The 15548-nt window shown below is 49.9% G+C and overlaps 1 protein-coding gene across 14 annotated transcripts in view; it reads left to right on the plus strand.

The window, feature by feature from the left end:
- The window catches only part of ANK1 (ankyrin 1), a 53661-nt gene that overhangs the window by 15020 nt on the left and 23093 nt on the right, over nt 1-15548 (plus strand). For 11 of the 14 annotated variants that reach the window (XM_019291228.3, XM_039564303.1, XM_039564299.1 and 8 more), the window contains exons 2-3: nt 3658-3750; nt 11940-12041. In XM_019291228.3, coding sequence (XP_019146773.2) covers nt 3658-3750; nt 11940-12041 — 195 coding nt within the window. Of the gene's footprint in view, nt 1-3657; nt 3751-4306; nt 4414-11939; nt 12042-15548 lie in introns of those variants that run through there. The other 3 variants (XM_039564296.1, XM_039564300.1, XM_039564301.1) reach the window with 2 other exon arrangements.

Consider the following 15548-nt stretch of genomic DNA (forward strand, 5'->3'; position numbering starts at 1 on the left):
GCATTTTCCTCTCTAAGGAGAAAGGGGACATGCTGGAGTAAGGTGAACCCGTGTGTATCCATGTCCTTGCACCAGGAGGGTACTGCAAGTGCTCAGGGAGGAGCTGCTCCCTTCAGTGACTGCAGCCCTGGACTCATCCTGGCATCATTTCTCAAGTGGCTGACTTCAGGAACGGCTGTGTTTCCTTCCCTGGGCAAAGGCACATACAGCTTCCTCAAAACATTAAATAGTCTTACACTATTTACTCTTCTCCAAGGTAGTGTGTTTAAGGTTCTCTGCTGCACACATTACACTCCTCATTCCCTTAAATGAAAGGAAGAACAGCTGAGGACAGACTGGCAGCAGCCAGCAAGTGCCTGGTGCTGGGCAGTCACTTCTCTGGTTACATGGCAGATACCAAAACCGAGGAAGGAGCCTTGCGTTCCTTCACAGCTACATCATCACACAGCTGAAGAGTTTCTCCAAAGGTCAGAGGCAGAACTCTGTATCTTGAAAAAACAAAACTCTTTGTAGCTGAAGGAGTAGTTCTCTTCAGAGACCTCTGCTCTGCCTTCTAAATTTCTCACAGAGCTTCTCTTCACCCCTGACTGCAGTTGCTGCTGGAATTCAATGTTTTCATCTCAGATGCGAACCCAGAATGCAGCGGCACTGAGTCACCAGGGATGCTGAGCCTCATCCCAGGAGCTGTCTCAGGATAGCAGAGGGAGAAACTAGTTTTCATGTGGGTATGATAAATATTATAGCATCCACGGAACAGCACTTAAGAGAATACTGGAACCCTGGCTTGCAAAAATTCCCTAAAGCCCACAGGGGTGCCCAGAGGTTGTTATTTGGTATTATTCGCTGTAATTCTTGGTCACTTTCCTCAACATGAATTTACTCTTTTTTAGACAATATTCCTGTTTTTTTCCAGTGTAAATAATGTCCCTTTGCAGATCCCCAGTTTAACTCTGTGTTAGCTTTTGTGAGTGCAACATGACACTGAGTCCAGCTTCCATTGTCTCTGAGGCCGTTACGGTGATGATCATATGCTCAGATGTCACTAAGGAGAGGATAGAGAACAAAATTTTGGAGAATGAGCAACCCAGACAATCTCAGTTCAGCATCTGGAAACAGGTAAGTGTTAAGGAACTGCCTGAGACCTTTGTCTTTTGAGGTGTTTTCATGAAAATGGAAAGAGCTTTTGGAATTAAAAGCTGTTCATTTATTAGTGTTGTATTTGTTATTTTTCAAGATCTCGGGCTCTGATTTCTCAGGCAGGGTTGTGCTCAGAGTGTTGGTTTCTCCAGAACTGCCAAGATGTTCCTGTTAGATATAACAGGCAAGGTAACAGTGACAAACTGCTAGTAAAGCAAGTTGCTCTGAGGTATGGGTTTTCATCACTGATACATGCAACTCACCTGTCTACAGTTAGATGGGGGAACTTTTGGAGATGCCTCAGGTGAGGTGGTAATGAGTGAATGAGATCTACTAGAGGCACCAGTGGGAAGTGTTCAGGAAATTACAATTAACAAGGGACAGCAATTAATGGAGCAAAGAGACCAGTTTTCTTATACGTAGAGCCTGCATGAGCTTCACAGCCTGGGAAAGAAATGGTTTTTAGTGTGTTATATACTCAAGACAAAGTGCTCTGTTCTCCCCAGTCTTCAGGGAAGGGAGAAAACAGATAGGTACCTCCCACCTCACAGGATCCCCTTTACTCATGCTTCCGAAATCTCCTTTACTTCTAGAGCTATAGATATGTGACTGATAGTAATATTAGCACTGTGAACTCCATACAGTTGCCTCAAGATCCATGGGTCTGCTGCAGCCTGTGACCTGCCAGCCCATGTGGATGTCACCAACAGCAGAGGATACCTCAGCAACCTGAGCTCTGCGCTGTGGGAAAGTTTCTGAGGGCTGTTTGCAGGCAAAACTCCAGGTCTTAGTGGGAAAGCAGAAACTTTTGGCTTGGCCAAACTTGCCAGGACCATACCTAATGATAATATTTCTCTGTCAGAGGAGCTCTGACCCGCAGACATATTGTATTTAGGCACTATACTCATTCCGCACCGTGGTAGAAAGGTTCTGCCTCAGTGGTGGGGACCTGGGACAATTCCATTTTATTGTGTCTGCCACAGCACCATGTGGTCACCATTCCAGACTCCACAGTCACCACAGCTGCTTCTTACTCCGCACACCGTCACAGGCCTTCCTTCCCTGTGCCCTGCTGTGGCTGTGGGCATAGGGTGTGCACAAGGGAGTCCCGGGCCAGAGGCCAAGGTGAGCCCCATGTTCCCTCTGGCAGTGTACAGGGCTTACCTCTCCCCTCTCCATCCTTGTGGAGGGTATGAGGCATCACTGGATTGCCAGAAATCTGTAGGACTGAGCCAGTCTGAGATTGGCCAAAGGATTTGCTGCCCCAGGGATTGTTCCATGCTTGAGTTTGCCTGTTCTGGGTTTGTGAAAGTCACCAGTGCCAGAGGTTGCACAAAGCAAAGCTAAACTGAATCTCAAAATGGGAGGGGTGAGGGAGGCAATCTCATGGGCACCGTTACACTGCTTTTCCCTGAGGTGTGCTAGGAGGAAAGCCCAGCTGGATTGTAGGGCACAGGCTAGGGCTTTGTCAAGTGTATACACTATCCTGATGGATGCAGGATCTGGAGAAAATTTGCATTATGCTGAGGGAGCAACTTTGAATTGGTTCATGAGCTCTGGCTGGTAATGGCCTGTGTCAGAGTGTGGACTCGTGTTTGCATTCATGACATGCAGCTATGGGGCTGGGGGGAGTGGAACCAGGATCTGAGGCACTGATAGACACCGACTCAGTAAGTTCAGAGCAGCAACACTTTTTTTAGAACAAATATAGTATGCCAGCCAGCCAGCAGTTGCAGTGCCCATCCTTTTGGCAACAAAAATTTGAGCTCTACCTGAACTGAAGGTGGAGTCTGTTCTATTTCAAATATCAGAGGGAATCTAGACTTCCAAGGAAGTGCTGAATGACTCTGGACAAAGGGAAGGTGTTTCCCCTAGACTGAGGTAAGGACTCTGCTTTGCTCTAATGCTAAACTTGGTCTTTGGTCAGTATAAAAATCTCAATTTCTATGTAATGCAAAGCATTTTGCCATCCTAACACGTTCTATTCATCTACTTTTCCTGTCTCTCAGCTCATATAAGCTTTTCTGGTGGTGTGCTGGGCTGTTTTATAGGAATCCCCTAGAGAGATACAGCTGGCAGAGCAGTAGTTTCTTTCTCTCTGAAGCTGCAAATATCACAAGCTGTTATTTATCTGTATATTGCCCAGGCCTTTCCAGGTGTGATCACTTCATGGCTGTGCATTCACTGGTTTGGCCCCAGCACCTGGCTGGAAGCACCTTGGCCTTCTTGACCCTGTAACTGGCAAAAAGGGCCAGGTGAATGGTAGCTGGAAATAGAAACCAAGCTGTGTGGCTCCCCTGCAGCACCCCAAGTCCTTTGCCAGGCTGGCCCCAGTTTAGCATCTGGAACAAAGATGGGATAGGCAAAGCACTAGCAAGAGGGATGACTCCTGCCAGCCAGGCGAGCATTGCTCTGCAGGGTCACCCTAGGCTGGAGCACAAGGAAAGGGTGGGACGGGAGCGGTCTCCAGGAGCTCTATTCCTTTGGACAATTGGTGTGACTCCCTTGCGTATCTTTCAGAGAGGGCATGCACCAACCACTGTGGACCCCTTGCCTTCTTGCTGCAAGCAAGGATCTCCTGAAGGGATGCTGGAGCAGGAGTCTGCTGTGCAGGTAGAAGGGGGGAAGGGGCGCGTTCATTGTATTGTAGTTGGCTCTAGGCCCTACAAAGAGTCTGGAGCTGCTGTTGCTAGACCTCATTTGCCACTTCAGTTCCATCTCGGTGTCCTCCATTTGGGACTGTGCCCAGCCAAGGTCTGCAGGGACCTGTGAACAACCTGAAGTCTTCTGCTCACTGTCTCCAGCCCAGCCTGCTTTGTGTGGCACAGACCAAGAGACAGTGTGGTTCTGGCCATAGAGCTGTTTCATTTTGCTTTATATTGCTGAAGTTTCATCTTCCCTTGTATTATTTGAAGAGCAGGGTTCATGCACATGGGCTCCTCCCCATTAACAGTTCACAGATGTGTTTATGAAGTGTGGCTCAGGCATGACATTGACTAAACACTGTGCCCAGTCTGGCAACTCTCCCCAAGGTCCTGACGTGGGACAACCCGTAATCTCCAGACTCCAGACAGGAGCTTTCTTGTTGTGCTGGCTTGCAGTCAGGTGTGTGAGTGGTGATAGGGTGCAGTCCTGCTGCTGATAAACGTCTCCCAGCCTGCTCATGCTTGGTTTGGCTGCGGCATTCAGCATAAGTGGGTTGATCAGAGCTGCAGAACCTGGCTGTGCAGGGTGAGCTGACCTTCTGCAGCGATGACATGCATGCCTTACCTGAGGGTGAGTACTTGGGCATGGTCAGGGGTTTGATGGGCAGCAAAAGAGGAGAGGAATCAGGTTAGCTGGTTTGCACAAGGGAGTTTAGGTATATTCTGGCTGGTAATATGAACTTCAGTCCAAAGAAAATGCCTCTTCTCCCTGAACAGTTGCTGCTAAATGGACCTCAGACTGGCAGGAAGGGTTTGATGCCCTTCTTAGGTCATTGGTAACTTGCCTAAGGTCATCCTTGGGGCCAGTGACAGTGCCTGGCATTGAAACCAGGTCCCTTGGTGCTGTATTTTCTTTGTCCTTCTCACCACTGCTTTGCTGGGAAAAGGGAGGTGCCCCAGGTATTGGTTTTTTTGCAGTATTATAATAGTAAATGTTGATTCCTGTGTTATCACCTCTCTTATTTTACCCCTCTGGAGCCATGGGACAGGTGCACAAGATGATGTTTCTCTTTCAGCACAGTGCTGCGCTAGCTCTGCTGTGGAGCACGTGGCTGTGCTGCAATGGCTTTGCTCGCGTGTCCTCACCGGGGATCTACTGTCAGAGATACATTACCAGGCCTGTGCTTCTGGTGCTTTTCTGTCAATGCTTTCCTCCCTGCATGGCTTCCAGAGACTGCACCCCAAGCGCTGGCCAGGCAGGCCTGGCTTAAGTCTGAAGACAATAAATCTATGGTAGCCACAGCACAAGGACTGTACTGTGATACCACCCAGCATGCAGATCCCAGCAGAAAGCCCCCTTCTAAGCGCTTTTGTTCATGCAGGCAGGCAAAGCAGGTGTGGACTAGCCCTGCTGGAGCAGAGGTAGGGAATGAGTCAGAACAGACTGCAGAAATCAGGAGCAGTTTATAAGCGTCACTAGGAAAGAAAAGGAAGCTTCTCCACAGGGCACCAGGGCAGACCCTGACGGTATGATCTGGACTCCAGCACCTCACCTGAGCATGAGGGCACTGACAGAGCCCAGGGCAGGTTAAGGCTGGCCCAGAAGCTGTATCATAGTCCCAGGCTGACATCAGGCAGGCTCAGAGCATGTCTCTGATTCCCCCCTTGCACCGGCAGCCTGCTAGACCCCTCTCAGCTCCCCAGTGTTTATTGCACAGACCTGCCTAAAGCATGTCACGGTCCAAAAAAGGTAGTGCATTAGGAAAGTAAGGGAAAGCAGTTGCTGTGCTGCTGCATCTCTCTCAGCAGCTGTAAATGTTATGTTGTTAGAATAGGTGTAGTGCCTGAGCAAAAAGCTCTCATGTATTGTCTTCAGTCACAGTCTATATATTTTTGATGAGGTAAAAATAGCTTTTCTTTTTCAGGATATGCAGAGAGCAGAGGCTCCTGCTAACATCAAAGGAGAGTGACAGCTTTCCCCTGGGTGTGCGTGGCCTCAGCTGGCAGGAGCAGTAGCTGTGTTAATTCTTGCCTCGCTTTGGCTCTGTGTGAAAGGAAAGATGTTCTGGTCTCCTTTTCCTGTTCAGGTCTCTCGACCAGCCCCTGTTTCACTCTCCACTCTCCACTGCTGCTGGACCCAGCACTGTACTTCAAAGGGAAAGTGATAGTTTGCAAATAACAGAACAAGATCTCGAACATGTTACTTAGAAAATCCATTAGGCAGCAGGCAGGCACTGCAGGCTTTCACAGAGCTGTGGGCTGTAGCCCACCAGGGAATCCTTATCAGAAAGATCAGTCTGCTGTGTAGAGGCAGCTCCTTGCTGCCTTGCTCTGTGCAGATTAAGCTGTTTGTGATATCTGCCCTCCTCACAGTTCTGAACCTGTTCCAGCTGGAGCAGCCAGCAAAGGGGACCCATGAGCGGGGAAGGAAGGAGGCAAATGGCAACGCAGATGTCATCTGTGTCCAAAAATGCTCAGCAGGGACTGAGTTAACCTTGACCCTGACCTGTACCACCAGTGACAGTCCAGAACTACCTCTCCTGTTAAGAGTGCACAAAAATGGGCTTTCCAAAAGCTCGTTACTCATGATTATGTAATGGTGGAGGATTGTGCATGTTGGAGAGGCCAGTCTGATGCTGGCACCCGAAAGCTTGCCCTCTCTTCAGCGCTGTAAAAAGGCTAAATGACAGGTTGCTTCCCTTCCCACAGATCTGCCAGGGACCTTCCTTCCCTTCTTCTTCTGCTTTGGGATTTCTCCTTTGCCAGTTGTGCCAAGTTCTTCTCCAGCTCTATCCTTTGGGAATGTGAGCAGATCTTTCACTTCCCGCATGCTCTGATTCACCTGCTGCGAGATGGTTGAGCTACCCCTTGCATCCTGCTCTGGGGATCTCTGCTGGGTGTATCAGCTATCACCCTCTGTGGTACATGCTTTGGGGCTGTTGTAAAATCTGCGCTAAGCAGAAAGGAGCATGGACGAAGGGTTTACTCAGGCTGGTGCATGAAATGAGAACAAACTGACTTGGCAGATGCCTTCCAGAGATGACTTCTTGTGCCTTGACTCTCAGCAGTCCTATTAAGATCCTCAAACCTGTGCTAAGTCATGCGGGCAGAGGTGAGGATGATGGGAGAATTGAACTTGGGCATATGAATTTATCTGTCTTGAATCATGTGGATAGGGGTGAGGATGATGAAAGAATAGAATTTAAGCATTTGGATTTATCCTTTCATCAGATGAATTTTCCCAATGCTTTTGCTTTTCTCTTTCTGCTGGGTTTGCAGTATCTGCCTGTTCTCCGTGTTCTGCTGGCTGACTGCCTGAGGCCTTGCTACCATGGCCTCTCTGGAGATGCTGTACTCTGCTTAATGCTGCCTTCTACTCAGAAGGCAGAAACCTGCCAGTAGGTTTTGTTTCTGCTGCAGAGCCCACTGAGAGCATCCAGTTTCTCTTAATACAGATAGGAGACAAAGTTCCTGTAAGACAGACAGTGTGGCTTCTGTTTCTGAGCACTTTGAGTTTAATCTCTTGATCTTCCCTGATTATCCTCTGGGCACCCCATGTGTTATCTTTAACTGCTCTTCATCTTAGCAGCTCTTTTAGTGTGTTTTGAGGACTAACAAATTCTTCTCATCTGACGAGAAAGAACTGAGGTTGTCACCTGCAGACCTGTGCACTTTATATCTGCAAGGCAGAGAGGTCCAAATGAGCATGGGCTCCAGAGAAATTCCTAGGTTGGGCAGTTTCTTAAAAGTAAACCACTGCACTGATGAGAGGTTTTGATGTTTCTGCAGGAAATAATGCCTCAAAGGTGAGGACCATGTCCACTGTTGGACACAAGTCCACATGAGCAAGGAAATGTCCATGCAAATGGCAAGGGCTGTTGCCCTTGGCAAGGGTTTATCACACGTCCTCAGCTGGCAGCACTGACTTTAGGTTCCAGGACACTGGCACTAATAGCTGGAAGTAACTGGATGACCTCTGAGATGTGAGTTGGACCTTTCCACAGCATCTAGACAGGATGCCCATAGCAATACATGGCTTGGTGCCAGGATTCAGGCTTACATCTCACTGCCAGTCCTGGGGTTCTTTGGTTGTTGTGGTGACTGTGTGCTGCCCAGCCTCCAGGTGTTTCCTTGCTGGACCTCCTCTGTCCGCTGCTCCATGAGTCTGTGTCAACGTGGCTGAAGAGACAAGTGGGCAGACAGGGTAAAGAGGGCAATGCAGCAGGATGCATGTGTGCCAGGCTGGAATAGTGTGGTGAATTGCTTCTTGACTGTCTTTGTGTCCCAGAAAACATTGTGAGATCAGCACAAGTCCCTGAACTCATTTGCACTTGGGAATCATCTACTTACAGCATTTAGCAGCTCATACAGAGTGGGCTCCTGCCAAGCGATGCCACCTTTAGCAGGAGCAGGCAATGCTGAGACCCTCCCTTTTGTTATCAGTGATGAGCAGCAGGAGCTGGTGGGAGCTCCGCCCTGGGTGTGAGTGAGAGCAGGCACTGCCAGAAGAGATTAGAGCAGGACACTGACCACGGCCAGAGACACAGCAGACTTATGAACCTTTGACTGCAGCCCTTGGGTCTCTGGTTTGACTTCCCCTTTCTTATTGCCCTGGCCATGGCTACAATGCAATGGGCTCATGTGGTTCCAGGCTAGTGGCATGAATGCTGTGAGAGCAGGAGGACACTTGGGAAAAAGAACAGAAGAAGCCTCTCCTCAGGGCCAGGAGAGGGTGTCATGAGAAAAAATTTACTCTGAAACCAGGGCAGAGGGAAAGGGAAAAATTTAGATTGTCAGAAGACAAAGGGAGATTTTTCCTGAAGGAAAAGAAAGGGAAGGAGAGTAGAAGCACAGTATGATGTGCTGTGCTATGTTTTTGACTTTAGAAGGTCTTGGAGCACTTCACGAAGTCCAGATCTGAGGCTTCTCTCTTGCAGAATTGCTGACAGCAGCCTTCTGACTCTTCACAGCTTGGGATGTCCACAAGTCTGTAGAGCATGACACCTGCATATAGGATTTAGCAGCCACATAAGAGTGCAAGAGGTATACAACAGCAAGTGAGGCAGCTTATTTTCTCCCCCAGAATATCTCCTTCCTGTAAAATTGCTAGAAAGGCAAAGGAGAATGGAAAGAAACTCTGCAAACTCCAAATAAAGGAAAATCAGCAGAGGCAGTTTCTGCATCTGGAAGCAGTTGCTGTGTGTTCTGGGGCACACAGCGAGTGACTGTGTGCGCATGGGGCACGGCTGTGCTGCGCTTTGTGCTTGTTAGTGGGTGGTGTTAACTGTGCAATGTGTGCAATGCACTCACTCTGGGTGAGTTGGGATGGTGCTGACTGGGATGTGTGTGTATCTTCTCGATGTGCACATCTGCTTGTGTTCATGGGGTCTCTGCATTTCTTGCTGTCAGTGCTCCCTTTTGCTGAAATTCGGGAGATGGCAGTGACCCAGCCCGTGCTTCCATTTCCTGGGAGCGAATCGCCCTGAGCAATAGGCAGGCAGTCCCATCGTGCAGCCTGACATCAGAAGTACAATATGACTGTAGATTTGCTTTTACCATTTGAACCAAGCTATTCCATCTTCTCTGGTGGAATGTGTGGTCTGATTGCTGGTGTCTGATGCCCTGCATCTCTCTGTGCATCATCTCTGGAAGGTACATGCTGAGCATGGGGAACAAAAGGGCAGCACCTCTGACACACTCCAGCCTTGGCATGTTTTCCAAGGCCTGGGCCCCAGCATCCAGAGGGTCAGGAGGGAACCCCAACCCCTCTCCTCCGTGGCAGGAGTTACCTGTGAGTTGCTGGGTTCCTGGGCATATCTCTGGTGCTGCTTTTCCTCTGCTGTTCCCGAGGTGGTACCTGCAGCTCTGACCCCCTCCCTGCGCTTGGCAGCAGTCATTTGCTTTCCGGAGGTGGCTTGGTATTAAATATCCTGTCTGACACAATAATGGAGAGAAAATGAACAAATTCCATTAGCAGTTGGCGATCCCTGCAGGGTCTGCATTGGAGAGAGGACGGAGCCTGTATTTTTAGATAGAATGCAATGTAACTTACTGGCTCTCTCAAAGCTGGGGAGTAGACAAGCAAGGAGGGAGAGAGGGGACACCAGGCTCAGGTTTCAGCTGAAGTGCCGGACTATGGCAGCACGAAAGCGCAGGTCCGGTCCAGACGTGGCTGTGAGTATGCAACACACTTCTCCTTCATGCCCACAGAGACCTCTGCTTTGCTTTTTTGCTTGCTTTCTGCCTGTAGTCTCTGCTGCTGGGTGTGCTGGGACCTTGGGAGCCCCTTTGCTGCAGGGCCTCGTAGAGTTTTACCATTTAATCTTCAGAGCTCCACGTGTGTCCCGTGGGTGACAGAGCCTGGCTGAGCTATGCTTTGATTTTCCAAGGGTTTGCTGCCTTGTCGTCGATCCTGACCCGAGAAGCAGAGGCTTCTATCAGTGTCTGGAGTTGGAAAAGCTCTTTGCATTCAGCCTGTTGCTTGAAGCTGTCAGTGTTTCCTCACTGGACCCCAGACAGCACGCAGAGCTCAGAGCGTGAATGTGCACTTCTAAGCACAATGCTGGTGTTGTCTTCTGCCTCTTGCAGTTGATCCTTCTGGGTGAGCAGAGCACTGAGGTACCGTGTTGTGTCTCCTTTGTGTTCGCAGCCTCCCAAAGCCACAGCTCCACTGTGAATCTGGGGGCTCTTCCCTGATAGATGGGGCTCTCCTCTGAGGTGGAAGCAAGCAGAGCCAGCTGGCGCAGGAGGTCATGCGATCAGCACGTGTTCCCCTGCACGCAGAGGCTGCGCACCGTGACGGGGCACAGTGGTGCTGCCCTCCACCACCTGTCCTTCTGGTCCGTGGGCTGCCCCAGAGGGGCCATGGCACCCTGCCACTGTGGTGGTAGCCTGGCCTGAGCTCTGTGCCTGGCCCAGCAGGGCCAGGACACCCTGTCTGTGGGCCTTACCTCTACAGCAGAGAACAGAGTCCTAATAGGCCCAGGGCATGGCTGCCTTTCTCTGTGGTAGGAGTGTCAGGCAGAAAGGATGAGCTGGGGGAGGCAGATGGAGGAGACCAGAAGGCATCCGAGTTGTGCTGTTTCAAAGTCCCAATTCAAATGTCTGAGACAGCAAAGAGAAGGGAAGAGAGGAGCCCTGAACCTGTGTGGTGCATCATCCTTCCTAATATGCCTCCAGTGCTTTTGTCTGTGGCTTCGTTGCTTGCAGCTCATGTCCAGGAGCTTCCTAATCCTGGATGCTCCTCTGCAGTCAGGCTGTGGGCATTACAGGATGGCTTGGGGTGGCGGAACAGAGGCTCTCCTAGCACAGGAGGTCCCTTGGTCAGTCCTGATGTGAGTGGTACAAGAGAGGTTGTGATTTTCTCTTGGAGCTGAAGACAGAGGAGTGTGTCCTGCACCCCTGCCATGGATGTCTCGTGACTCTTGGCTGCAGAGAGTCCTTTGGGCTGGCCTGAGCAGGCAAGTACCAGGTGCTAGTTACCAATCCAAGTTCCCAGACTCACAGACCCACATCACTGCATTTCCACCCTGTTCTTCAGCTTCTAGTGAGCCATGCCATTGTCTCCATTTGCTGCCTCACACTGCTAAGTAGTGTTGCTCAAAGTATTGCTGTGCCTTGCCTGGGCTGGCTGTGGTGTAGCAGTCCAGGGATGCATTGTCAAAAAAGAGCGTTGTGACTTTCACAGCTGTGAGGTGCTCAGCTGGGGCCGTTGTCCCTGGTGCTGGTACCTGAGCTCACCGCTGTGGCTATCCAGTGGCTTCTGGGGCAGGGCAAGGGTAGGCTCACTACAGCTCCATCAGTGTAGTCCTTCAGCCCAGACACGGAGGGGTTTCCTGGGCCAAGGGAGGCTGTCACGGTGGCAGGAGCTCCCTCCCTACTGTCCCCATAGTGTGATGGGATGAGCTGCACACCTTCTGCCCCATTATCTGGATACTCTTCATTTTAAGTCCAGGTCCCAGCCCTTCTTCTTCCTGTCTGATTTGAGGCACCTCAGTCTGTTCCAGCAGTTCCCACTGTGACTTGCCTGGCCTCTGCCTTTTCTGCTTGGTCTGTGTCGTTATGTTCTCTGCAGCTGAGCGAGGAGCTGACCCAGTGCTGGTGGTGGGGGAGAACAAGGGGGCTCTGAGTTTCATGCTTTTTCTTTTTGTCCCCAAGGCCGATGCTGCAACCAGTTTCTTGAGAGCTGCAAGATCTGGGAATCTGGACAAAGCCTTGGATCACCTCAGGAATGGGGTAGATATTAACACCTGTAACCAGGTAGGTGAAACACACGGGGCTTCTGGTACTATCTCTAGTTCATGTGAAAATGTGGCTGACCAGAGGGCAGACCTGGAGCAGTTGCCTTTGAGGCCGGGAGGGCAGCAACAGCTATAAAGATCTAGGGAGCCTGGATGTACTGGCAGGAGCATAGCAAAGGACATTAACAGGTTCTACCAGAGTGGGCTAACAGAGAGGGCTCCCTTAGTGTGACAAGCAAATGGGACAATTGGAAGGCGCTCAGCTGCTTCTCAGAGGGCAGAGCAGATAGCTGTGAAGAGTAGCACAGTGGCTGGAACATCACAGGAGTGGCTCTTGGGGATTATTCCTCTTGTCTGCAGTGCTGCAGTGCTGAGGTTTTTGGATTCCTAGAAGCTGCAGTTTATCACAAGCAGTGAATGTTTGCAAAATGCCAGTTGTGGTGGTTTGGGCAAGAGGAGCCCTCCTCGTCCTGAACAGAAACAGGTTTGTACAAGAAAGAGCTGCAGGCACTGAGGAATTGTTTGCACATCATCATCAGAACATTTTGTGTCTGTGTAGCTGCCAAATGCAAGTGGCTGAGCCTGAATTGGGGCAGGTGCGGTACGGACAGATTGAAGGGGCTTAGGCTAAGCACGGGAAGCAGACAGGCTGTGCTGTCACTGCTTTCTGGAGCAGTGGTGTTGCTGGGGAGGCTGACTCAGCAGGTAGCACAAAGGCACGCTCATCTGTTTCAGTATCAAGTCCCCAAACCAAGTGAAGTTCAGACCTACTGATTTGTGCACTGCGGCAGCCAGTGCAGTTACTGGGGACAGGTTCCCACAGGGCAGAGTGCACCATGGATGTTCACTCATTTCTGACAGCAAGCCTAAAAGTAGAGGGAGGATTTCTATGTCCACTGGTCCTGTAATGCTCTAGTCCAGTGGAGTATGGGATTCTGGAGAGGGCTCTGTAAAGAATTACAACAGAGTGACCCATACACAAGCTAAAGATGAAGGCTTTGAACTTCTTCCTCAGCAAAAGAGATGGTCTGTCGTCAGCTGTCTCCACTGACCAGCTTCAAGTCCTGTTTCCAGCCAGATTTCTGGTGCTGGTGAGGGCATTTAACACTTTTATGGAAAGACAGTGGCTACAGCAGTATGAGGCTCTTCTCTCAGTGATGTCTTTGCACTGGTTCCTGCCATCTCCCTGAGGTTAGATGGCACTTTGGGGTTTCCTTCTGAGGAATATCAGACCTGTGGGAAAGGTCCAACCTCACATGTCCTGTATAGAATAAAGAGGGATATATGTGGTCAGACCTATCCCACAGGCCCTGTATTCTTACTCAAGTTCAGAGACCTTGACATGCCATCTGATCTTCATCCCGCCGATTTCATCTCCTTCATTGCTGCATCAGTGTCTTCATCATCCACCTTTCCTGTTTCAAATTCTGGCATGGTCCCATCTCATCCACAAGGAACTGGAAGGACTGAGGATGAGTGCACCTTGCTGCCAGGACTCTCACCAGCTGGGAACAGCACTGTGATGGCACATGGGTGCCCAGCAGATGGTCTTTATTGAGGTGGCCAGTCCTGATGGGCAGTCCAGAGCAGGGCCCTACTTTGGGACAGGTTAAGTGCAAAGTCTCTGTGTTATTCTGTAGGGCTGCATTTGTCACATTGATAGCCAGTGACTGGGATTTCTGGGAATTATTTGCAGCATTTGGTGAGGAAAATACAGCACCTTTCAAATTACACACATCATGTGGCAGTTTTGGGTCAGATGAACTGTCAAGCCAAAGGAAGTGTGCAAAACAGCCTGTATTGTTCCTGGAGCAGAAATAGCAATGGGCCACCAATGGAAACAATCTTTTGTGCTTACTGCACAACTATTTGTCACAGGTTAATGATTTGTCACAGGTTTACAGCATTCAAAAGGTTATTTATGAATCCTTTGTGTAAAAGGGCTTATGGGCTGAGGGGAGCAGCTGAGCATCTGTGGTCTTGCTCTCCAGTTGTTGGTTACTTGAGCGTAACTGAGAAAAAGCTTGCATGTCTGTGGCCACTTATCCAGCTTGTGAGCTCATGGAGGTAAGGGTGTCAATAATTATCTGTATGGGGTTATATAGGTATGTCTTCATCTAAGAAACTGGGCTTGGCAGAGAAGATGGAGTCAGTGTAGCCAGACATGGCTGGGGAGCATTTCCTTCCGGTGGCACTGTTCTGTGGCTGTTACAGCACTCCCACTTCATTCCCCTTGGAAGCAGACCTTTTGTGCTTGAGGCTTGACAGAACTCTGGAGTTGGCGTGCTGAGGAAGCCTGTGGGTTTTTAGATTTTTGCTCTTTGTGCTGTAATCAGATTTGAGCAAAAGAATCTGTGACTCTTCAGCTGTGATCCTGGGCAACTGGTGCTTTGAGTGAGAAAGAGTGGAAAACCTTTTTCCAGTCTGACAACACTCTTGAAGCAGTTCTGAGTTTAACTGGAGTATTGAGGGCTAGAACTGAGCCTCCTTGGGCATTTTCTGCTCCCCTGCCAATATTTAGGTGGGGATGAAGCATTTCTGTGAAGTGACCTTCCAGTCAGGAGGTGAAACACATGGTTGGGAGGTGAAGTACTTGGGCAGGAGCAGGTGTCCCTCTGCCATGCAACAACACTCTGTAGGAGTGAGTAAACCTAGCACATCCACCTGGGACAAGTGAGGGACAAGGAGAAAAAGTGGCATCTGAAAATGCCTGCACGTATTTAACCTCTTTTCCGGCAAATATTCCAGCCCTTTTGTTCACATCTGGGAAGTGGAGGAGGGTGTCAGAAATAAGGGAGCAGAAGCTGTCTTAGCAGCCTTGAGGATGCTGTCTGGCCTGACACCCCTCCTTCTGACAAGCCAGGGATGCTAAAGGGGCACTGGCCAGTCCTCTGCTCTTCAGGTTCCACATGTAGGAAAAGGCAAGCTAAATTGGGGCACACGCAGAGAGATTCCTGTGAAGTCACTTCAGCTCTCTGGGAGCTTCCTGGAATTGGTAGAGCTTGACAGTGACACAGCCAACACCTTCTCTTCACTCTTTGCTGCAGCTGAACTCTGGGAGAGCAAAGCCCACCACAGGCTGCAGGATGGGGTGTTGGTGGGCAGTCTGAAAGCCAGGGAGAAGACAGCTTTTGACCTGGAAGCTCACAGACTACTGTGAATTAAATTTGGCTGCTGCTTGATAAAATCATTGTCCCAAGCAGGGCTTCTCACTGCACGTATATCTGTGTAAATGTTACAGTTTAAGGTTTGTATGTGCACTTACACAGCAGTTGTGGTGCATCCTTGCTCTGGGCTGTGCACAAGGCTCAGCTCTGTGCTTTAGGTGTGAAAAACCTGACTGTGAGGAGGGGCACCCCATGGAAAGTCACGTGAGCAAAGACAGGAGTTGACATGAGGGATGTGCCACGCGCAGGGAGAACTGAAGCAGCCCCTGTGCCTCAAGCACATAAACACTGGGCTGTGGTACCACCCATCCGTAGGAAATCGCCTACATGGGCTGCATGTTTTGCTCATGGAGAAACCT

The sequence above is a fragment of the Corvus cornix genome, chromosome 22, assembly GCF_000738735.6.
Source record: "Corvus cornix cornix isolate S_Up_H32 chromosome 22, ASM73873v5, whole genome shotgun sequence".
NCBI lineage: Eukaryota > Metazoa > Chordata > Aves > Passeriformes > Corvidae > Corvus > Corvus cornix.